Genomic DNA, 24,862 nt, shown 5'->3' with positions numbered 1-24,862 from the left:
TTATTAGACCTGTCTGCACCTCAAGGATGTTTTGTTAATAAAGTAATACATAGAATATCTGTTTTTAAAATCAGACTTTTTGCTCTCTATCATTTAGCACATTTTTCAAATATTGAGAGTCAAAATCAACCAAGAGTAATGTCTAAATAAATTACTCTAAATAAAATACTCTTTTTAAAAAATATTTATTAGGAAGATAATTTGTCCTCAACCATGTATAAGACTGGTGAAAAATCAACAAAGTAACTTTCTTTCCTCAATAGTCCTATTTTCTTTATGTGTGAAAAAAGATACTGCATTCAGTTTTGCTGTGTTTGACATTCACAGTATAAAAAGGATCTCTTAACAAGGTGAGGTGTTATGATGAAAACTTGCAAAAGTGACTGGAAAATCTCTTATGCCATTCCCATCATTTTTTGTAGGACAGGATGTTGCTTTTCCAGTTGTCAGATTTTCTTCTTAATTTTTTTTTTTTTTTAGCTCTGCCACTGTATCTTTTGACCATCTTTTTGTGTCCAGTATTTCACAGAAAATGTTGATTTATGCTAATGAAATTACCCGTATATTTAATTGCCTGTTTACTCTGGAGCAAATCCATATTTTCTTTTTTCAAGTATTGCATCTTTTTAGAATGACTATTTAGATAAACCAAATACCTGCTGAATTACTGCTGAACCATTTTTCCATGAGGAATTGTAAACAGCAACAGTGACTTCAGGATAACCACTGCTTTGTTGATTTTAAACTCCTTAGCTATAATGATGAAATACATGTGATTCAGCAGGGTTTTGGACTTAAGAATCCTGAATTTAATGAATGATGAGCACCATTAGGTTTTACTATATTGCATGTAGTGCCTTTACATAGCCCTAAAGACTAAACCCAAGTAAATCCCATTTAAACTTTTTGGCTGAGGAAATTATCATCCATGTGTTTAAACATGGAAGTACACTTAGAGAAATTAAATAAGTGTGATAAAATGAGTGTATTTATAGTAAGACATGCACTTGATATTTCTTCTTAGGAACAAGTACTCAGTTGATTATAATTTTACATGTTTTCTTGTGGAATCCTTCAATTCTGGCAGATAACTGTTTCCTTGTATATGCCAGTGTATCCTTTCAGTTATTTTTAATGTGTTTCTTATGTGCCCCAGTATATATGAAAAGCTGTTCTGGAGAGCTGATCCACTGTCAGAAAGTATGCTGTGGGGATTTTTGTTGTTTGTTTGTTGGATTGATAGTTTCCCTGTAAAAAAATCCTACCAGTGAATTTTTAGTGAATTCATAAATGCTTTAAGTATTGCTCTTATAACTTAGCAAATTATACCTATTTAAGCTATTTATATTCTAAATGTAAATAAATTAATTGAATGGCAGAGCATGTACTAATTGATGGGAGGAATATTAGCTTCTTTCCTGCCTGTTTTAAGAGAAAAAAGCGTATGCAATGACTTCTGTTTATGTTACTAATGAATAAAGATTTTCCCAATATATTATAGTAACAGACTGTGAGTTAAATACAGAGTAACACCTTTTAGGAAGTAAAATATTTATAGTCCTTAGTTTTAATACAAAGTTCCATTTTTGTCAATTTTATGAACTTGTCTAGAAAGGAAATTTATGCTTGATAAATAATTTAAATTCAACTGCAAAACTACTATTACTGAATAGTTAAACCTATTGAACATAGAGATAGAGTCTGGACAAAGGTTCTCCAACATTCCATTTCAAGAAATGACTTGCATCTCATTAGAAGGTATCATCACCCATCAAAGTAAGAAAAAGAAAAAAGATTAAAACTTGGTTTCTCATAACCATGTGACAAGTGTGTGTGTACTTACATTTTTCTAAGTACACTTAGCCATGCATTTGTAGTGGGGATCTATAATATCCATTTCTGGACTTATGAAAAATGCAGGGTTTAAATTATCTCATGCATTTTATTGAAATGTTTTCTTTCCAGAGTAGATATTGAATTTTATTTCCTTCTATGATATCATAGGTTATCTGTTAATAGAATTCTTTCCTTTTCATTTTTTCAACCCAGAAATATGAATGCCTCAGAAGTCATGTTGCATTTTTCTGACATCTGTACAGTCTTTCAAATTCCTTAGTCCTGCAGCATGAATATTTTGAAGGTACACTTCAATGGAACTCATTAATAGGCACTAAAAAATCGAGTATAAATTGACTAGCTGCTTGTGTGAGAGTTGGTTGAATGTGATTTTATTTGAATACTTTTACATTTCTTGTAATTTGCTGTTTTAAGTTGTGACCATAATATAAAATTCAACCCCAGCTTTATTTTTTTTTTTTTTTACCTGTAAAGCTTACTGGTTTGCTTGAATTTACATTTGTTCATTCTTTTTTCACCTTTTGAAGGCAGGAGACAGTTGTCACACTTAGTCCAGTAGGTAACTTGTGGTTAGCTAGAGGGAGATTAAGGGATTGAGAACATTTTAGACTCTCTCTGCATCACATAGTGCATCCAACCATCTGAACACATAAAATTCTCTTAAATTTCATTGCAACTCTTGTGGTGGATTGACCCTGGCTGGACACCAAGGGTGCTTCCCTTCATCCTGGTCTCAACTTCACTCTGGAATTTTCTCTCTCTCCTCCCTTCCAGCAGAGCAGAGGGGCAGGAAATGGGTCAGTTCATCACACATTGTCTCTGCCACTCCTTCTTCATCAAGAGTAGGACTCCTCAGAGTCTTCTCCTGCTCTGGGGTCTCTTCCCACAGCATGCAGTCCTGCAGGCACAGATTGCTCCAGCATGGGTCCCACACCAGGTCACAGAGTCCTGCCACTGAACCTACTCCAGTGTGGGCTTCCCACAAAGTCACAGCCTCCTTTGACCATCTGGTTGATCTGGTGTGGGGCCCTCCCCAGGCTGCTGCAGGTGAACCCTCCGTGGACTCCATGGCCTGCAGGGGCCAGCCTGACTCACTCAGCACCTGGCCTGCTGGGGAATCTCGGCTCCAGCGCCTGGAACACCTCCTCCCCCTCCTTTTGCACTGACCTTGGTGTCTGCAGGGCATATTTTCAGCCTTCTCTTCAGCTACGATTTTGAAGTTTTCTTTTTTCCCTGCCTTTCTAATTACATTACCCCAAAGGCTCTGCCGCCATCCCTGATGGGCTCAGCTTAGGCCAGCAGTGGGGCTGGCTGGCTTGGAGCTGACTGGCACTGGCTCCGTAGGACGTGTGGGGAAGCTTCTCACAAGAAACCACTCCTGTAGCTCCCCCACTACCACAACCTTGCCAGGCAAAGCCAGCTGGGACACAACCTTGCCAGCTGAGTGCATGTAGAAGCACTCAGGTAGCTGAGACCTCCAGTTGATTCTGTACCACCATCTGTGGGTTTATTGCAGTGCAGGTCGCTTCAGCATTTGGGGCTTTTTGTCTCTTTCCTTCCCCACCTGTAGAATAAAGATTGTGATATTTACCAGCTTTACAAAAGAATTTTGAGATTCTGCAAAAGAAATTTGAGATCAAATACCTACCAAATGCATATTACTCTTATGTTAGTAGAAGCAAAGAAAAATGGTTGAATTATTATTATTAAATTATGCTTTAGTTACAGATATTACCATATTAAGAAGAGAAAAAATAAGGAAGAAATTGAATCAGTCACTTTGTTTTTGCAGGTTCTTTCATGTTGGTGAATACATCTGGAAGATTTTCAGGACAGAAAGCTCACCTCCTGATGCCCCATCTGAAAGAAAATGATACACATTGTATTGATTTTCACTATTATGTTTCAAGCAAGAGTGGAGCTAGCCCTGGCACTCTGAATGTGTATGTGAAGGTTAATGATGGTCCTATTGGTAACCCAGTCTGGAACACATCTATCACTGCCACTTGGAGCAGAGCTGAACTGGCAATTAGTACTTTCTGGCCCAATTTTTATCAGGTATGTCTTACTTTTTATGAAATTTTGTCTCTCATAATAGCCATCTGGTTCTTAATCCTCATTTTAACTTTAAATCAAAATAAATTTCAGTATTTCTAGTTGATCATCATCTTAATCAAATTTTTGTACATGATGCTAAATGTTTGTTTTTACATGCATATTGCTGTGTTTATATGTTTATGTATATTTATAGAAGTGTGTGAAATGCACACATGCTCTAAATGTGGATTAACTAATTACACTGAAAAAATCTAGAAATTTTGCCATTGATTTCAGTCAATTAACTGTTTCTCTGTAATAAGTTCACTCATTCTTTCAGTTCAGTAGGGATGCTGGAATTGAACTCCAATAGATTTTATTACAGTCCAGTCTTCAAGTTTGATTTAGATAGCAATACTTGTCGCTTTAGAACCAGCAGAATCCTTTGAATCCTCAGTTCAGGTCTTAACGCTGAATGCAATATCCATTTGTCCAGTAGTAAACATAAATATAATAGTAGCTGTCATAGGAATGGGATTTTGAGTGCATCCTAAAGATTCAGGGGAATTTCACTTGACAGTCCCTTAGGATGCTGCTTTTCTGTAGGAATGTTTAGATTATACAGTTACTTACAATTCTATAGTAGTTCAGTGTTTTTCCTCCTCCTCCCTGTGAAAATTCAGTCTGTCTCCACAAACAAGTAACTTTAAGAAGAGCAGACCAGTAGCAGAGAGGTGTTACTGAGCCTCCTCCATCTTCACTTGAAGTTTGGAAAGTTTGAATTTTATTTGTTTGCCTGTACTGAATATTGTCACCATACTGATGGTTTGAAGCTTTCTGAAGAAAAGCCATCCCAAAGATGTCAAGTTCCTTGACTGTAGACCTCCCTAGGAGGTACGATCTTGTTCTTCCACCATGCTGTTCCAGAATGAGACTCCCTAATTCCTACAGCAATGCCCCAGGTACTAATGTCATGTGTGGCAGAGTCAGTTCCTGCATTTGCTGTCTCAGGTGACCAGGTATTTGTTGCCCCATCATATATTTATCAAGAGTTTGCAGTTACTGCTGCAGGTACTCTGGGAGACTGCAGTAGGATCCTTTCTGTGGCTGCAACATCTGATTTGTGAGAATGTCTCAAGTGAACTCAATCTGTCCTTTTTTAACCCTTTTTCATTTAAGTAAAAAAAATGCTGAAGAACTTTCTGCAGTCTTTTCTCTGATTGTTTCACCCACAATGAAACAGAAAATCCTACTCCAAAGTGTGAGTTTGGAGGGCCAGGATCATTTTATTCTTGGAATGTGGGATGCCTGGCAGTGGATGCAATACTTACAGACCCATTTACATACAGTACCCAAGAGTACATTTACTCATTTCTTCTTGCCTCTGATAGTGTGCTCCTAGGTTGGGTCTGCATTTGCATCCAATGTACCACCCAAGATTCCTAGGAATTGCTGCAACTGCATTGTCAGGGCTTCCTGGAGAATATTCAGGGAAAGCTTACAGCCATCTCAGCAAACTTCATGATGTGGTTCTTTTTATAATTGTCTGTAGGCTTGATGAGGTGATACTCTTGTGCCTTTTTGAGAAGGGCGCAGGCATATTGGCAGAGCTGAGGCTCACTTCAGCTGTGTGGGAGGAGCTGTGTGCTACATGTCTCTCTGGAGCATAAGGCTGTATCTTGATCACAAAGTCCAAGCTTGGTTTAGTCATACATCTCTCAGGGTGGAAGGGCAGTGTGTATTTTGTTTCCTGTCAGGGTTCAAGGAGGGTTTAGATGATGCTCTCTGTCATTTGGTTTGAGGTAGTCCTGTGATGAGCAGGGAGTTGGTATCCATAATCTTAGTGTCTCTTCCAGCTCAGGACTCCCTTCATTCTCTGATCTTACATCAAGACCTCATGTTACCAATTTGATGCCAGTGTTGAGAATGCCTTCCAGTGCTGCCAAAAAGCCTTTCTATCCTCACTGAAATATTGAGGACCAGTCTTGTTAGCCTCAGTGGATGGTGGGAGAAGAGGATAGAGCATCCCACAGACAATTTTGTGGCTGACATTGGATATAACTCGATGGTTTGTAATGTAGAATTTACTGGAAGGTTTTGTGAACATGATGGGTGGTTCAGGAGTACTGAATACAGAGTTAAATGTGTGACTGTGTCACTTATGCCCAAGTCTGAAATGCCCCCATCTGTATAGTGAATTAGAGGAGCTTCCAGTTTTCTGTCTTCTGAAAGGAGTCTGGTTTTTGTGCAGCAGAACTGCTGTGGAATCAGCAGTCAGTAAAGAAGAGTGTTGTGCTTCAGTGTCTCACTCTAGCTCTTGAATCAAAAGGCTGATGTGGACTGGGAAGTTTTAGTAGAAGAAGCCTTGGTTCTGACTATTAATTTTAAGGTAAATTAGCATATTCTTAAAAATACAGAAAGCCTCTGTCAATTTCAAATGCTATTACAAGTCTTATTCATAATAATCTGTGTCAGATTTCTGACAATATGATACATATGGTATTTGGCCATATAAACAGAAGGATAACCTTTCCCATCCTCTTTTTCCTCAAGACCTGCCTTCTGGACTGTTCACCCTTATTTGTAGGTGAGCCCTTATGTGCTTGGCTGGGGTACTGCAGTTCAGCTGATGTATAATAGATGCCTAAGCCTTTCTGGAATGGATTTCATGTGCTCTCCTTGCTACTGGAAATGTTGACATTTTTGCATAATCTTTCTTTCACTGTGGAGTATAGTAGGTAATTTTCTTTGCATTTGCTGCATATAGTCTGAAATAATACCTGGTTAGATACTGCAATTTAGCTGATGTGCCAAAAGATCTTGTGCTATGCTAATATCTATGACAGTGCAGGGAATCAGTGTTAAATACTGTAGCTTCACTGGTTCATTGTAAATAAGCTCATTTATTCTCAAGGAAGTGCTGTCACCATTTTAAGAGCTTACAGTTAATTGTCTTTGTTTTTGGTTGTCTCCATTCTCTCAGAGATCTGTGATGCAATTTCCTCACTTGAGTGCTGACATTTGCAATTTTTCATTGTTTCTGAACTCCTTTCATCAGTTTTCATGCTTTTTCTTCTTTACAGAGTTTGTTGTGGGGGAAGACAGGAAGTTAGCTGCAAGCAGCTGGGCGAAGGGCAGGAAGAGGAGAGAGGGTATACGTGGATCTTGTGAGAGCATGGCAGCTCAGGTGACTGCAGGAATAGTGGGGAACTCACCTGATAGATATATAATGTAGTACTGAGTCTGTTTTCCTGAGCTGCTATACATTTGAGTCCAAAACTCCAACCTCCTTTGGCACAAATCCATGTGTTCCACACAAAATCACCAGAATGTATAAGACTTTGTCCCAGTGGTTGTCTGAGTTTGTCTGACCCTGCTGAACATAATCAAAAAAATCTCCTAAGATTTTTAAGGAATGATGGAGCCCTTTTTAACTGTTCTTATATGAAGGTTGGTAGCTTCCCAATGAGTAATCTCCAAGAGAACACATGACATTAATAGGTGAAGGGACAAAGCAATGTAATTGTGTGATTGTCTTTGTTGTGTTTTAAATCACACAATCTGTGTAGCCATCCACAGCTGTGAATGTTTTATAATTCCATTCCCTTAGCAGAGCACCTGCAAGATGTCTAGATGGAAATGAAACCAACATGTACTACAGAAGTCAGAGAACAAATTATATACGATAACATTTCAGAGTTATAATATTTATACAATTCAATATTTTTCAAACACTGTGTTGTGTCTGTTTTGCTGTTGAAAAATGTAGGCAAAATAGCTCCCACTAAATGGTAGCTGACTACAAATCAGAGTATGTAGTATGGAGTGAATTTTAATCCAACTTCTAGAGATTTATTGGTTTAAACCATGTATTGTGAACATACAAGCGAGGTGCTCAAAATATTTAATAATTAACAGTAGTTTATTATTGGAGCACCAGCTGTCCCAGCTTGTAAATATTTTTCAGGTTGGATTTCTCTTTAGAAACAACTCATAAAAAAATCTTCAAACTAAATAATTAATTCCTTTCAAGGCACCCTTTTCTGCCAGGTAGTTACTTGTGTATGTTGCACACCATAGGTAAGCTGTACTACATATATATCACAAATCACTCTTGCAACTTGCACATAACAACAGTAATTGTTGATTACTTGCTGATTATTTAAATTGTCAAGCATTCTGACAATTAAGGATATATTTAATTCCATAATTAATAATCTTCTAAGTACTACTGCCTAACATTTGCCGTTGATTTTAGGGTATGTCTGTGCTGCTGTCCAGTTAGTGATAACAGTGTGCTTGCAGTAACATGGGTTCAAGCTGCCAAACACCTTCTGAGTCCAAGATAATCAGCACAGCTTGTTCTTTTCTGCTGTGCCTGCTGGTCTCTGAGCTATTTGTTTCAAAGTAGCTGGTGTATTTCTGCAGGTACCAGTCTTATTTCTGTTTTATAAAATCACTTTAGGAGTGCTCCCCTGAGGAAGCATTGCCTTCCTCTTTTTAACACTGTGCCCAGGGGAAATTGTTTGCTTTACTGAGCTATTGTCTACTTGGTGCATCTTAAGCAAGAGCATCAAGGAGTTTATCATGCCTTTGGAGACAGCCTGCAAACAAAACAAAGCTTCCCATAATTCCTAAGACCTTCACCCTCCTCCTAACTTGAGTAGAATTAGAATGTACATGGAAAAAGAGAATTGAACGTTACATAGATTTTGCTGGTAAGTGGCAAAATTGTTTTTAGATTCTTGGGGAGCAGTCTCAGTAGGTTGAGAGGCTCTAAAATTGATGCTTTGAGATACAAGTCATGAAAAGGCTTCTCTTCTAGTGAGGAGAGGGTGGCAGGGTTTTTTGGTGTATTTTTTTCTTTCATGTTTTGATGTTTTTTTCTCATTTGGATTTTTTAGTAGGAGTAGAATCTGTTAGTTTCAGGGTTGTTTTCCCTAGATTAGTTATTAATTCTCAGACCTATTAGTAGTATTTAAAATAAAACTTATATTTTAGAAGTGTTGCTATTTTGGAATATCACAATATGTAAAAGCTACTACTGAGTTGAGTCTGGTGAGGGGATTGTGTTCCTTGCTTCTAACCCTTCAAGCAAGCAATTTAGCACAGCAACACTGCAAGCCACACACCATCTCCCTATCAGTTTTTATATTTTGAATTATTTGCTTTGTACTTTGCTGGAAGTCAGTCATGGCAGCAGTGAACTGAAACAAATCTTGATTAAATAAAACAACAAACACTGCAGATTTAAAATCCAGAAATGGAAATGAAAGAATTAAAAATAGCTTCCAGTATAGTAACACAACTGTCTGTGCCACTGCACCATCTTTAAATGTAAAATCTTAGGAAGCTGGAGTGAAAAAATGGGGTAAGAACCTGGCAGTAATTCCTGATCCTTTTTAGTAAGGACACAAAGGAGTTACATTGGGATCACTTCACAGAGATGAGATTTACCCTTCAACCATTCTGACACATTCCCCTGTAAATTGGGAGTTTAGGGAATAAGAAGCAGCAGATCAAACCTAACTTTTAAAATCCGGACTTAAGCATCCATTTGTTTCAAAACCTGCTTTGTACATGTCTGGGTTGGAGTTTGGCTCATGCAGTGTACTTAAATCCTCATCTAGGACAGAGCATTAAGCTTCTTGTGCAGTAAAAGTCAGGCTCACATGCTCATGTGTTGTGTGTGTTGCATTCAACTGCACACATACAGTTCCTGAACTGTGCTTTGAACTCCAAAGAAACTTTGAAATGCATATTGCATTTTGAAAAACAACCTGTGTCAGGCATCTTAAATAGCTCTTCTTCATTGACTTATGTGCTTTGGGAATAACTATTTTGAGAAAGATGCACCAGGGCAAACCACATACCTAAATTTAAAACCCCCCCAGCAATCTAAAAATGGTCACAAGTATGGAGGCATGCATTTTTTTTTCACAGACACAAGGCTCTGTTATTTGCTCCTGTCCCTTGTTCCTAAACCAGAAAAGCATTTGGGCCTTCCATAGAGAAATACAAGACAGCAACTGGTTTAAAACAGAAAGAGAATAATAAGATTTAACAAACCTTAATGTCAGGAGTTCAGTTTTCAGGCTGGCTTGCTTGTTTCTTTGTGGTTTTGGATTGGCAGCAGCCACCAAAATGTTGTTTCATGTGCTTGAGTGCAGGTGTGAGGGCCACGTGGTAGTCTTGTAGGAGTGGGAGGTGGGGAGGGAAATGGCATGGAACAAATTCCCAGCCAGGGAGGCCTGAACACAATTCAGGCAGCCCACGTCAATAAGCTGTGATGGACCTCTGCGGGGCCTGGGAAGGACCAGGTCAGGAACCTCCCTTCACATGGCTTTGATGAGAAAGCAGTTGCTGCTGTTGTGATAAGGCAGGTAGTCCTAGGATGAATCAGAAAGGGGGGAAGAATCCAACCCATAGGGTACAAGCCAGTTTTCTGGAGAGAAGCTGTTCCCAATGCCTTGTACAGTACAGTCAGAGCAAGGTGCTCTGTGCAGTAAGGCAGAGCAGGCGGAGAGGAGAGCGCAGTGTGTGATGCAGCACGGCCTGCTCACTGGGGATGCAGGGGGGCAGGATTGCAGCCTGAGCTTAAGCAGCTTTCTTAGTACTCCTTTCTCTTTCTTGTTTTTGCAAAGGGCTATTTTTAAGTCATGTGAAGGACAGTGTTTATATTAGGTACAATCCACCTTTTGACTGAGAGTGTTGTAATTTTGCAGCAACAAAGGCGGGAATTTACAGAGTGAAGTTGTGTGGCAACAAAACCTGTTTATTTCTATTGTTCTTTGGAACAAACGAGTTATCTTGAGTCGCACATTTTCAGCAGTAAGCATTTATGTTGGTGAGCAGACCCCCTTTCTTTGTTCACATGTAGCAAGGGGAAGTGGCAGGAATGAAAAGCTAATTTTGCTCTTCAGTGAAGCAGGGAGGATCAGGGACAGTGCAGTGCTAAGCTGCTTCCCCGGTTCCTGTTTGGCAGGCGTGCTGCAGGGAGAATGGTGTAAAACAGCTCTCAGGGCAGTGTTCAGCAGTTTTTCCTGAGCAAATGAATTCTGTGTTTTAACCAGTTGTTTCCGGACTGATAAGGTGGTGGAATAATAGGCAAAAAATCCAAGGGCTGCCCAGTCTGACGTTGCTGGAGCGTTTTCTCTGTTTTGACTGGAGTCTTTTGTATTGTCTGCAGGTGTTGCATCAGCCATGAGAGAAGGCTAAGTTTGGAGGTGGCAGTAAACAAGTTAATGTTTACAGGCCAAGCTGCTTTTCAAATGGAAAATAACGGAGAAAATTGGATGTGAAATAAGTTTCTAGGTTTCATTCCTAGTGAATTTACTAAGAAAACTGATCCAGATTTGTGAATAGTCTTGACATCCCTATTGTAAGGTTTTCAAGGCTACCAGAACTGTTTTTCAGGTCTCTCTCTCACAGTGTGTAGCACTCTTACTAGGACTTTCAGAAACCTGAAATACGTAGTATCAAATTACTTTTTTAATTTAAAAAGGGAAAATGCTTAGCAGATATTTGGGTCCAATAATCTTCTATCATCCATTCAAATAAAATACTGAATTTGTATACAGCAAGTGATAGTATTTCACAGCCTGTGAACCAAAGAAGGATTATATTGCTATACCTGGAATAAACTGTCATGCTCATACAATCATAGAATGATCTCAGTTGGACAGGACCTTAAAGATCATCTAGCTGCAAATTCATGCTGTGGCTGGGGCACCTTCCATAAAACCAGGTTTCTCAAAGCCCCATCCAACCTATGTTTGAACACTTTGAAGGGTGTGGGACTCAGTTTCTCTGGTAAACCTATGCTAGTGTTTCAGCACCCTCGCAGTAAAGGTTTTCTTACTTACATCTAATCTAAATCTGTTCTCTTTCAGTTCAAAGCCATCGCCCCTTGTCAGATCATTATGTGTCCTTGTGAAAAGTCCCTTTCCTGTAGGTCCCTTTTAGGTACTGAAAGGCCATAAAAAGATCTCCAGTATGTGTACATGGTTATAGATACACCTGTAATGTGGTATGCCATAATGAGACAAAGTTGAATGGAGCTCTGAACAGTCTAGTCTAGTGAAAGGTGTCCCTGCCCATGACAAAGGGATTGGAACTAGATGACCTGTAAGGTCCCTTCCAACCCAAACCATTCTATGATCCTGTGATCCCTGGAGCCTTCTCTTCTTGAGGCTGAATGACCCCAGCTGTCTAAGCCTCTTCATAGGGGAGGTGGTCCACCCCTCTGACCATCTTTGTGGCTCTTCTCTGAAATTCCTTCACTAGGGTTTCTGCCCTTCTTGGGGGCCCCAGAGCTGGATGCAGTACTCCAGGTGAGGTCTCACTGAAATGGAGTAGAGGGAGAAAATCATTTGCCTTGACCTTTTAGCCATGCCTGTTTTGATCCAGCCTGGGATGAAGTTGGCTTTCTGGGCTGTAAGTACATGTGGCTGGGTTGTTTTGACCTTCTCATCCAGCAACACCCTCAAGTCCTTCTCCTCAGGTCTGCTGTCATTCCATTCTGACCAGTCTGTATTTGTGCATATTTTTTCTTCTTTATCTGAATCAGTGTCTCTTTTTGACAATGGTATGTCACTACTGGCTTTACTGCCTCTTTCTGTTTACTGAAAATGACATATTCCATGTCAGAAGAGAGTAAAAGTTACAGTCATTAAAGTTGGTATCAGTTTGGCTATTGCTTTTAATGGAAGCATGATTTAACTGACAGTATTTCAATTTGTAATACTTTTCTTTGGAACATACTGTCTTTAATGTCAATAATTGTAATTCAGTTGTATGTCCAACTGGCATTTTCTTGATACCCTGCCTGGCTTTTTTTGTGGAGTGACACTTTTGGTATTTTGTGTAGAGATAGAGCAGGGTATTTTAGATCAGTTGTTGAGTTTTTCTCTGCTGTTGACATTGGCAGTTCTGATTCAGTTGTTTCAAGGTTGTAGTCTCTCCCTATGAACTGAAGGAATAGGAATCTACAAGTTTTTTTGGCTGTGAGTAGATTGCAATACTGAGGTGCTTAAAGCCTCTCAGAGAACCTGTAGCTAAGCTCCCCTGTTATGAATTATATAAATTATTTTGTGATCTACTGAGATATTGCACATTTTCTTTTCTAAAGCTCAGGTTATTGGTCTTGCTGGAAGTCAGGTAGCTCTTCAGAAAAGACACTCCTATGCAGCATTTTAAAAAATATTAAAGTCCCTGTTATCTGACAGTAACATTTCTAGCAGAAAACGTCTGACTGGTTTGGCTGGCTGCTCCACAGGTGTGCATGTGCCAGTTCCTCGGATATTTTTTAGAATTTAGCATGTCTGAAAGCTGAGAACCTGAAAAAAATGCTTTACTCTGCAGTGATGGGATCATGGATCCAGGTAGGCCTTTCAGATGGCTTTGTGCAGCTGCTCTTATGCTGAATGTTCCACAAGAAAGAGAGGGTTGGTTTTTGGGGTTTTTTTTTAGGTTATATTTCAATAAAACCCAGAAAGTTAGTTGTTAATGTATTTTTCTTAACAGAAGAAAGCTCAAAGCCCCTAGGGAATACAGGAAACAAATCAGTAATTGTCCCCAGCCCTCTGTGTTTTTAGAGGCAGGTCTTTGCATGCACACCTAGATTCAGTTGTTTCAGGGACTAACTTTGTGGCAGCATATTTCCCTGGGAAACCTTCCCATAATTTCTGAGACCTTGTTGTCTGCTCCCTGATCTCCACTACCATATTGGAAGATCTCTGCCTCAACTTCAGGTTTCTGAGGCTATGCTGTGGTTCTCATACCCTATGGTCTTTCAGATGTTCTCACTTTCAGATAGCTTGGTAGCTCTTTAGGAGATGGAGCAGTCTCTGCCTTTTTTCAAGGGCCTCAGCATAATTACTTTTTTCCAGAGCTTGTAACACAGATGAAGAATGTGCAATTTCTTATGTCATATTTCTTAATGGAGAGAAATTACTGTTCTTTTTCAAGTTCAGTGGCTGAAAACAGGAGCTGCATTCTTGGGTCTTGCACTGCTGTTAAAACTTGGGGTTACTTAGTACACATCACCTCTCTATTTCCTTTTCAAGGCTGTTAAGATGAGGGTAATAATCATGGTTAGAAAAGTTATTTCAGGTCTCTGAATGCAGGTTATTCTTTGAGTCTTTGCTTTTTTATTCTTTATGAACTTCTATTTCCCAGGATGCTTAAGACCAATTCTATCAGGAGATTTTATTCTCTCTAGGAAAGAGATCCTTTGAAATTTTGAATGGTGTTGCTCTGAATGTTCTACTAAATGCTGGGAGCCAAATCCAAACCCTGTTCAGCCTGTTGCCGTGGCTCAATAATACCAACTTCAAAAGTCAGTAGAGTGCCATCTGGCATTTAGAAAGCCAACTGAGCAACCCTTTTCTTGCAGAATTTGTTTCTGAAAAATTTCTTTGGCTGCATTTGGACTTTGCTTATTGACTTCTTGTGTTTTTTTTTTCTTGCTGCATGATTCATGTAGTGTCAACACTGGCACTTCAGGTTGAAATTTTGTGTAGACAGGAGGCAGAACTAGAATTAATCAAGTATTTTTTTCCTTTTCAGCCATGGGGACTTAAGGCCATATTTACAGCAATTTTATTCCAGTGAGACTGGGAGGGAGAAGTGGACAGAGGTTAGGAAGAGAAAATCTGGGAGAGAACATCAGGTTGGTGTCCATAGGTAGAGCAATGAAAAACAAGGGAGAAGGCAGAGGCAGAAGGGCATGGAGGTTTTTCTCACTGCAAGGTTTGTTCTAAAATCAGAATTGGTGTTCTGAGAGTGTTTATTCAACATCAGGAAATTGTGATCTATTATGGAGCTGTATGTTACCCTCATAACATCTTTGCATTCTGTATCATTCAGCAAAGGGGTGTGGTATATAGTGTGATCATCTGTTCAAGGTCGAGTCCAGTGTATGCATGAAAAATGGTGTCTAAATTTTAACTTCCTCAGGGTGATTGCTGAGATCAGTTACACAAGGCAATTAGAGTTAACTTCCCGAGCAGAAGTAAAGTATTAAAAAAGAAATTAAAATTGCAGCCTGGATTTTAGCATGAAGTTCTTGAGCATTGGTGTGGAAATGTACCTGCTAACATTACTGGCATATTTTCTTCTATTCCATATAAACATTCTTGGGATGTTCAAAGTTAAAACTGCCAAACTTTGGAGAGGTTTGCTTTAGAGTGTACTTAGCTCAAATGATGAGAACGGTCCATTTATTTTGTGACCTATTTATAGCCATAAAACAAACCGTGGCAAATGGATCTGCTTTGCTTAATTCACTGCAATTGGTGGACGATTAAGAAGCATGCAAAATACACTCCTGAAAGTAGGTATGTTTGTGTCTGATACCCTGCAAATTTCTGTATGCTACAAAATTGTAGTGTTTAAAATAAAAGCTGTTCATTTTGCAAGACAAAGACTTAAAAGTACTGTACTGCTGTTAATACTTAAGGCATTTATTAGAGAACTCCTTTGGCAGACCAAAGGAGTTATCTAATAAACAACCAGTTAGAGAGATTGGTTATTTCTGCTATATATGATCGTGCTTGCATATCTCCAAAAATTATGTAAACGTGAAAAAATGTAATTTAAGTTCTGGTTCATTTTAATGATAAGAGCAACACATTTTGAGGTTTTAAGATGGCATTTTGCTTTCCAGGTGTTCATAACAGATGAAAGAGTTGATGTGTTTTTCCACGACAAACTATTTTTATATTCCCTGTGTTCCAAAGATGCTAACTGAAATTCTCTTTCTGCTTCTCAGGTTGTTTTTGAAGTGGTTACTTCAGGTCACTCTGGATATGTGGCTATTGATGAAGTGAAAGTTCTAGGACATCCATGTAGTAAGTACCTATCTTGTGTTGTAAAGCCAGATCCCCTAAAATAAGTGTGCTAATATGCTTTGATAAATGTGGAGCAAAAGATAAGGAAAACATCAGAAAACAATGTCACTGCCAAAAGTACAGGCTGAGTATATATATGAAGTGCTGCTAAACATGGCATCATTGCACCTTATTGTCTTGAAAGACATCTCTGCTAGGTGCACTTGTGTACAGCACTTAGCATGAGTCCCAAACCCAAACTGGGCCATATGACAGTTCCTTTAGAAAAAAATCACCAAATCATCATGATCCTGTGATTCTAAGATTTGTTGATGAGTTTTCTGTCTGCTTCAAAAATTCAGTGCAGCCACAAACTGAGACATTAGTGAGAAAAGATGAACCAACAGCTGACTATATACAATTATTTTTTTCCAAGGCTTAGAAGGAAGAAAACTCAGCTGGTTGAGGACTGAGGCTTTGCTAAGCAAGGTTACTCAGGGTACTTCCCAAGGTTCATGGCTCAGTTTCTGCACTGTTTTGCTCCTTCATGCTTTAGATATATTTCTTTATCTCATTGTTAAGGATATGTAATAATTAATTATCCTGAGTTGTCAATTCAAACCTTGTAAATTAAGCTTTAATGTGGTATCCAGACATAACTAATCAGACTTATTAAATAAAACCTTACTTCACATGTATGCTGTTGGTTAAATAAGCTGTATTAAGATCATGCATGGAATAGTAGGTTGTGATCTTAATGACCAAATGACTGAGTGGGGAAGAAGGCACCAACTTCTGTGTGATTGTTCCTCTTACATCATATTGTGCTTGCATGCATTTGTTGCAGCTTTTAAGTAAGAGCTGTGATTCCAAATAAAAAGTGCTCTATCAGTTAGTATCAAAGCACCTCATAAAAATGGTTTTAGTGTTAATGGCAGGAAGACACACACATTTCTTCAAATAAAGAGACAGTTATGCAGAATCAGCAGGTGTTATTTCTGAGTCACTTATTTCTAATAAACACTGCAGGCTCTCATGTTGTTAGAAAGTATAGGTGCTTCTGTGTGGGGAGAAGAAGGCTCACTTTGAATTTATATCCTTGGTTCAGGTAGGATAAGTCTGAAGCAGCATTTTAGTGGCTTACTAATTTTTTTAATACAGATCTTGAGGTTTGATGTTTGCATTTGTACCAGTCAATTCCCAAAACCTGCAAATAATTCTCGTTAATGTGGAGAATGAGTTATAGCCCATAGCATGTAGAGTTCTGACATAACAGTATTGAAATGCAAAAGCTTTAATGAAAAGTTCTTTGATGAAGTAATTAAAATGTTTGAAATTAAGACATCAAACCAGTTAAATTGTCTAAAGGAAATTGAAAAAGTGTGAAAATTGAAATAAAACTACTCTGTGTCTAAAACTTTCTAAAGCTCATGATGATTTCTGTATATTCCCAGAAAAATAGTCCTGGAATTATTGACTCTTTAAACAAAATTGAAATGGGAGAAATGTTTGATAGGCGGTTTGGGTAGTACAAAGACCAAGCAGAAAGCGGATTGTAAGCACATAGAAACTAAAGGCATGGGTTGTAGTAGATGGGCAGGTTTTTGTGTGTGTGTTTGTTTGTTTTTAAAACCCAGTGCTCTTCTCCACTTAGGCCATACTTGGTAATTCAGAAAAGTTAATTTTTTTAGAGTTAAGAAGACCAAGGAAACAGTAAAATTGAAGGGCGTAAAAGCAGATTAAAAAAAAAAGCAACAGGTGAGAAATGGGGATCATACTGAAGAATTTTACTAGTTGTTCTCACATTAATAGTTTCATAGGCAAAGAAGTAGGTAATTTTGGCCTAAACTCTGTCTGCCATAATTGGGAAATCTTTTAAGAAAAAAAAAAAGGCCATATGTGTAATAAACTGGTTGTAAGGATAGTTATCCCATATTTAGATATTAATTGGATCCATTTTATTCCATCTCCTCCTCCTTATTATGTCTTGCACTGGATATTTAGCAACTTTTTCATGAAGCTATCTATTTATAAATTCCTTTAAAATACCATTTCTCCTGGTAATAAGGGTTTTTAAGAAAATATCATCAAAACTTTAAGTGGTTGTAATGCTCTGCTAGAAAACAGATGTATAGTTTGCCGGTCTACTGCTAGGACTAAGATTTTCATGTTGAAAAGTAATGTTCAAAGCCTGGTTTATCTATTAGTATAAACAGTGCAAGAAGTCTGCTTGAATGCAGTAGGATTTGAGTAGGTTGGGGAATATTGTGCTTTAAACAATAGGTTTCTGTATCAAATATCTATTTTTTTATATTACATGCTTGCTTCTTTTTAGTAAAACAAAAATATGCATACTTTTTTATTTCAGTGCATATAATTCTTGTTTGAATATCAGTTTCAGCTTGCTTGTAGGTATATTGCTTTAGTTTTTACTGGGATTTTTTTCTCTTTCTAAATGAAAAATAAGCATTGGTATGGAGAATGTGTTGTTTTTTGGGTTTTTTTTCTGCAGTGCTGTTGAGAAGCATTGTGCTTAAAGAATGCAGCTGTAGTTGGCGAGGAGTGTTATGTTAGCACCTGTTTGGTGGGCTGCATTTCTAAAGAATCTCTTCTATAGGCAGTGTACTTGATTAACAAGAAAAACCTGTTCCCCTGATAACATCATTTCTTACTGGCTTGTTTAGTTGGTAGTGCAAGAATCTAATAGGTTTGTCTTCAAAACATTTAAAACATTTTTAGTTTCCAATATGATCGTTTTTAATAGATTGTTATTACAAGAGGGATGCTGAGCTGAGGTAATTTGCACAGCAGGAGCCATTACACAGCCCCCTCTATTCTGCTCTTTGCAAGCCATGGAAGTAGACCAACCTAGAATCTAATGTGTAGACAGTGGCTTGAACCTTTTAAAGCAGAGCTATTTCATTTGCTTGGTGTATTTTTTTATAGCCAGTACTTTGGTCTTGCATAACTTTAACACTTGCATCTTATCCAACAGCAAAAACTCCCCATTTCTTGCGCCTTCAGAGTGTGGAAGTCAATGCAGGACAGTTTGCTACTTTTCAATGCACTGCCAATGGTGGAACAGACTCAAGTGACAGACTTTGGTTACAGGTAATTTCTTTTTTGCCTAATGCACTGATATCTGGAGAGAGTCTGAAAGGAATGTAAAACATGAAAAATTATGGGCTGTCAATTTCATCAATATTAGATTTTATTTTGCCTTTGAACTGCTCCATGGTTGGTATTCTTTTGTAGAAAGTGCTACTGGGAGATTTTCTTGCTTTGTTTCAGTGGAATGCCTTAGTAAAAATACTGTTTTCCTTATGTGTGGCAATCATGAGTAAAGCTAAATCCCCAAGGAAGAACAGATTACTTTCTTACAATGTCTATGCTGGCTAACTGCAGTATTATGCATAGTGATTTTCTTGGCTTACCTCTATCTCTGTTCAGTATTTTCAGCTAAAATTCCATTTTTACAGTTTAGGTCTAGAGAAGACCATGTATAACAGTCAAATCTGACCTTCTATATTTCAGAGCCAAAGAATCTTACTTATGTTCATTGAGTCCATTGTTTTTTACTGAATTGGTAATGTAGCTTCTAGGTGGGTGTCAGATCTTGATTTAAAGTCTGTCTCCAAATCATTCTCTTTTAGTAAAGACAATGTTCTCTTATGCATATGTGTAGCCTGGTATCAAAACTATGCTTTTTTTGCTTGATCTCTTTTTTAATAATGGGGGTGGAAGTTTAAGGGCTCTCTTGCTGCCATCATTACACAGCTGTTCCCTACAGCAAGCAATGGTGAGTGTTTGTACAGCAGCCTCCAGATTCCAGTGATTTCCATACATGAAAACCAACATGCTAGAACTGAGACTTTGTGAGAAGCAAGTAAGGACAATAGAAATAAGTGAAGCAATGTCTGAGAAGTTCAGTCAGATGTAGCTGTAGTACGTGGAGAAAGAGGGATAAGTGAAATTGGCAGTGCTAACAGGTGGGACTTAGAAATTAAATTCTCTATTTATGCTTTTAAACAATTTCAGGCTTTTACTGTAGTTAACCTTTTCCATTGCAATTGCATTTTGTAAATTATTTAAGTGTGTCAGGTTAAACAACCGAGTAGTTACAAAAAATCTAACACCAAAAAAAAATTAAAATCACTTGAAAAGCAAAGCCTCATATTTATCTGTATATGAATGATGAATTGATAAGTCTGTTCAGAAAGAGCCTGATCAAATGCATTGAAGGCAATGAAGATCTCCTTTGGTTTTTTTTTGGGATTACATGGGTATTTCCAATCTCTTGCTGATACAAGGCTGATATTTTTCTAGTCCTCCAGCACATTAAAGACAGTATTCACTGTTGAATTGGTAGAATTACACTCCTCTCTTTCTGAAGCCACCAAGATTTTTTTAAAGAATTATTTTTCCAGTTATGGAAAGGTTTAGCATGTATGGGGAAAATAGCAGGTTGCTATTTCATCAGTTACATCCTTTCTAGTACCTTTGAACTTTGATGTAATGCTCTACTGTAAAACTGAAGGTAGAATTCAATGTAAGGAAATCCTCATTCCATTCAGTTTTTCTAAATGCTTCAGGACAGTACCATTTCACCTTTAGTTTTTTTTCACAGAATTTAGGACACACAAATTCTTTAGCAGAATGTAATTTCTTTATTGTATAAATTAAATACCCTTCTAGAACTTACGGAATACAAAAGTATTTTATTAACAGCACAGCAATTCCAAACTATCTGCATTTAGTTGAGTTGATTCCCTGTTTATACATGATTATGAGATTTTTTTTTCTATTTGAAGGATAAGAAAGTAGTGACAGACTTTTAGAGGAATTCTATCTTCCTGCAGGCCCACTGTTTATTTATTCTGCCTGTACAGCTATAGGTCCCCCTGGTAATCAGCCTAAGGTTGTGCAAATTCCAGGTGTGACTTTGCATAAGAATGTTTTAAAAGTTGACAGGATCTCCTGGATAGTTTGGATTTATTTTTGCACTTGTTTGCCAGTTTCCACAAATGTCTGCTGCAACTTACAGTGAGAGTGATCAAACAGCTCCATGTGTGGGGTGCTGCAAATCGAGGCTGTGAGAGAACAGTTCCCTACAGGGTCAGCTGGATCTTAGCACACTAGGAGGTCATTAATGGGCAGCAGGTCCCAGCCCTTGCAGCTGTCCCTTCATACCTGACTCTCTGCTTTCTTGGTGTGGTGTTGAGGAATTTTGTATATGCCTGTGTGTGACATCCCCTGACACTGCTGCAGGACTATGAGTGCAGTGTGGGTATCAGTAACAGCTGTCAGAAAACATGGAAACATGGCATCTTCTACATCATATGACTGGTCGTTGAAGATCCTTGTGTTCACGGTAACACTAATATTCAACTACAAAACATCTTAATAAAAGACATTCTTATATACACTAGAGCCAGAATAAAATGAACACCGATCCCTGGGATCACTTATGTAGGGATTCAGGTTTTAGTGGTACTGCAAACAAATCATGCAATCTCTGTATGCTTAGTTTGTTCACAAATAAGACTAAGCCTTTTCTACTATCCTTCTGGTGGTCTGTTTCATTACACCAATAAAACCTTAAGGGTACATAATAGTAAATAAATAAATAAATACAGTTGAGTGCTATTATCAGGGGCGTTTCAGCATTTCTGCCATGTAAGTCATATCAGGAGACCTAATCTGTTTGGACTTGACAATTTCAGAATACCGTGAGATAATTTGCTCCCAAATGATTTCCAGTACCTGTCATTTTTTCAGATTCACGTTGTTAGTCTGAAGTGCAGGTAAATTGCCAGGATGAAATCACAAACCCACTGAATTTAGTGACACTTCTGCAGTTTCCAGTAGTGGCAGGATTTCACTACTGTACTTCTGACTCTTATTTAGTACCTCACTGCTTCTATGCAGTAGAGTTGAAGTTTAGAGGTACACATGTATCTAATGAACAAATTGTTTACTTTTTACAGTCTGCTGGACAGTGAGGGCTATATTTTCTTTAAAACAAATGAATAGTGTTGAGTTGGTTCATTATTTTAGTCTCTGTCTTTCCTAGGTACCTGCTGGAAACAGCATACATGTTTTAGGTCTAATAATGCCCAGGCCTTGAAGCAGTCCTAAGTGAAATCCAGAAATCATACTTCACTTGCCTCAGTTTTTTTTTTCTTTCTCTTTTCAAGTCTTTCCCATTCTTATTCCCTATGGAACATGAAGTCTTTTAATTTATGGAGTATTGTGGAACTTTCTACAATTGAAAGGGCCTGGAGGGAATCACAATTCATATGTTAGCTGCCCAAATTAGACCACTGAGGCATGAAATTTGTTTCATGATGCTGTGATCAGTATTTACTCTTTTGGGAAAGGGAAGACAGAAAGCTGTTTACCTACTGCATAGTGCAGAAAAACATTTTTTCTCATTCCACTAGGCAGCCATATTCCCTAGTTCATGAGCTATGATTGTAAGCTTGTCAGATAATCTGACAGCAGATTGTGGGTATTTTCAGTGATACCATTTCAGGTTAAATTCAAATGAAAGGACTCAAGAAAACCATGTAGTATCATACAAGTTTTTGTCATTTTAATGAGTGTCTGGTTAATAAGGTCATTGGTTAAATTGTATGTTTGTGAATTCACATCTCCACTAGCTGATATTCTTAACGTAAACATACCTTAAAAATAAATCTGAGTTTCTACAATTAAAAGATGTGTCTAATCTGCTTACATTTTCTTTTTTCACATCTGTGAACAACACAGGTTATTGCTAGTATGTGATGACTCTCTCTCTTCTAGTGAATGATTGAGCAAAAACGTCATTCCTGTGCTCCCACTGTGGGAAAGAAATGAACAGGTGCAACACTGAACCATTAATGGTCAAATGGAAGCAGCTGAGACAGTCTTCTGAAAAGCCTCTTAGTGTCCAGTAACTTGGCATAGGAAACACAACTCTGAATTATAGGAGAGAGCATGTAGAATTCCTTTTTGGAAGTAACATGCTTTTGGTGCAGTGTATTGGCTTGCAAGGAATTGGTTTGGTTTTCCATAGCTTCCGAGGCCTTAGTCCATCTCTTCATTTTCCCATCCTCATCTGCTGCTCCTTGTTATTTGCAGTGGGTTGGTTCTGTTGCCTCTGTGTGCTGCTTGTTCTTAGAATGAGCTACAGTATGATTTACAGGAAATTGCTGTCAAGTCATACCCAGATATAATGAAATTTCATTTTAATATCAAACACAATCTTTTGGTATTGCAATTGCATTTCTCAGACATGTACTTTGACTCAATGTGAATAGCCTTTCTTGAGAGAGCTTCCTCAAGGGGTGGAAAGCTGTAGCTGATGAAAAAGAGAGGTCATCACTTCACTGCAGTAATTTATTTTTCCTGGCTTTATTCTAAAACACGGTTGAAATGTAAATAGTTACTTTAAAATGTAATTCTCAGATACATAAATTGTATTGCAGAAATAGAGAACTAAAAGTGGAAATTTGTTGAAGGTGAGCAGATAAAAAAGGATCTCAGGATATGTCTGACAGGTGTAGTAAGCAGCATCATCAGATTTACCAGTAGCAAGAGACTAATGGATATTTTTTGATAAAAGGGGAGAGGGCGAAATCTTTCATATCTTGATTTATGCATGCAGAATATGCACTACTTCATTTGCAGCCAAGAAACTCGGAACAGTATCACCTTAATGGCCTATCTCTCTTCTACTTTATGTAAATAGTTTATTTCCTGGATTTGGCTTTTCTTTTCGTTTTTCTTGAAAGCTGTCTTTCACCTTATTCAGTGTATTTTTTTTGTATTCTCAGTAACTTTTGGCTGAAGGTGTGAATACTATGAAAGAGGTTATTCATCTATATACAAAACTACCTGTATGCATTATTTATTACTTTTTCAAAGGAAGAGATATAGTCCTGTGTCAGAGGGAGTTCTGGAAAGCAAATTGTTTTCCTCAGGAATACAAAGGTACCCAAATGACAGATATCAAAAACATCCTTGTAAGAATTTAGAACAAGTGAAATTACTCTTTGCAGATGATGAAAATCAAATAGATTTATAGGACATAAAAAATTGTCTGTGTGTGTGCATGTGCTTGTTTATGTAAATTGCATACAGTAACCCAGAAGGTGAACAAAGTTCTGGACTTGCATAAGAATTTTTTGTTGTGCTGTATACTCTCTTAGACTTTCCCATAATTATCATTTTCATTGCCAAGTTTTGAAGCACTTGAGGAAAAAAAAGTGTTTTGGCCATTTTGATAGTGAAGCATCAATTCAACTGTTAAATCATACAAGTGTCTTGTGTTACTTGGTAACATGAACAGGTGGAACTATTGATGTAAACTGTACCATGAGATAGGCCTAAGGATGTTCTTTTGAATATTAAAGTATTTGTTGTTTGATGAGTAGGTGCATTTGTGTACTACAGGAGTGCACAAGACCATTTTTCCTCCTGCTCATCAATAGTTCAGTCTTCCAAGACTGGCCAAACCACCTTGTGCACTGCAAATTGTCTAGAGTCCATTGCCTTGAGAAGAGCATAATGACATCAGTCAGCTGAAGATTTTGCCAGAATTGCATGCATTCTGAAGTATGTGCCTCCTGATGTGTTTTTAGTGGATAACCTGAGACTATTTTATTGTTAGAAGAACAATTAATGTCCTATAGGAAGGGACTCTATACATTACTGCATAGGTGAAAATTAAATATTTTTTTCTTTTTTTAAGTTGTGGTGATTATTTAATATTATTTCCAGGTTTTGGAATGTTAATTTCCTTGTGTCCCCCTCGCCACTCATGTATATATTTAGTGCTTTTTTTGCAGTATATATTCTGTATTTTCTATTAATTGTCATTAATTTTAGGTTTTTTTCAGTCATTGCACAGTAACTTTACCATATGGCAGAAAAATGTCTGTGAAGAATAGAGTGTGATATATATTGTGTTTGTGTATTTGTGTTAGTGTGGTTGTGTTAGGCAGTGTCTAAGGAGCTGTGATCTTTGGTAAAGCCCTTATCTGCCTTACAGATGAATTATCTGATGCCTATAATACACTTTTTTTACATGGGCTTACTGGTTTTATTCTTGTCTGAATATAGGTTTGACTAATGCTTCTCTGATACTAAGA

At 37.9% G+C, this 24,862-nt stretch overlaps 1 protein-coding gene across 7 annotated transcripts in view; it reads left to right on the top strand.

The window, feature by feature from the left end:
* The window catches only part of PTPRM (protein tyrosine phosphatase receptor type M), a 438,108-nt gene that overhangs the window by 131,931 nt on the left and 281,315 nt on the right, over positions 1 to 24,862 (top strand). For all 7 annotated transcript variants that reach the window (XM_071417369.1, XM_071417357.1, XM_071417352.1 and 4 more), the window contains exons 3-5: positions 3,650 to 3,915; positions 15,668 to 15,746; positions 18,721 to 18,836. In XM_071417369.1, coding sequence (XP_071273470.1) covers positions 3,650 to 3,915; positions 15,668 to 15,746; positions 18,721 to 18,836 — 461 coding nt within the window. The remainder of the gene's footprint in view (positions 1 to 3,649; positions 3,916 to 15,667; positions 15,747 to 18,720; positions 18,837 to 24,862) is intronic.

This window comes from Agelaius tricolor, unplaced genomic scaffold (assembly GCF_023055355.1).
Source record: "Agelaius tricolor isolate 1412-34295 unplaced genomic scaffold, bAgeTri1.0.p SCAF_2, whole genome shotgun sequence".
Taxonomy (NCBI): domain Eukaryota; kingdom Metazoa; phylum Chordata; class Aves; order Passeriformes; family Icteridae; genus Agelaius; species Agelaius tricolor.
The sequence above is the reverse complement of the archived record's forward strand: the minus strand, read 5'-3'. Positions and strand labels throughout refer to the sequence as shown.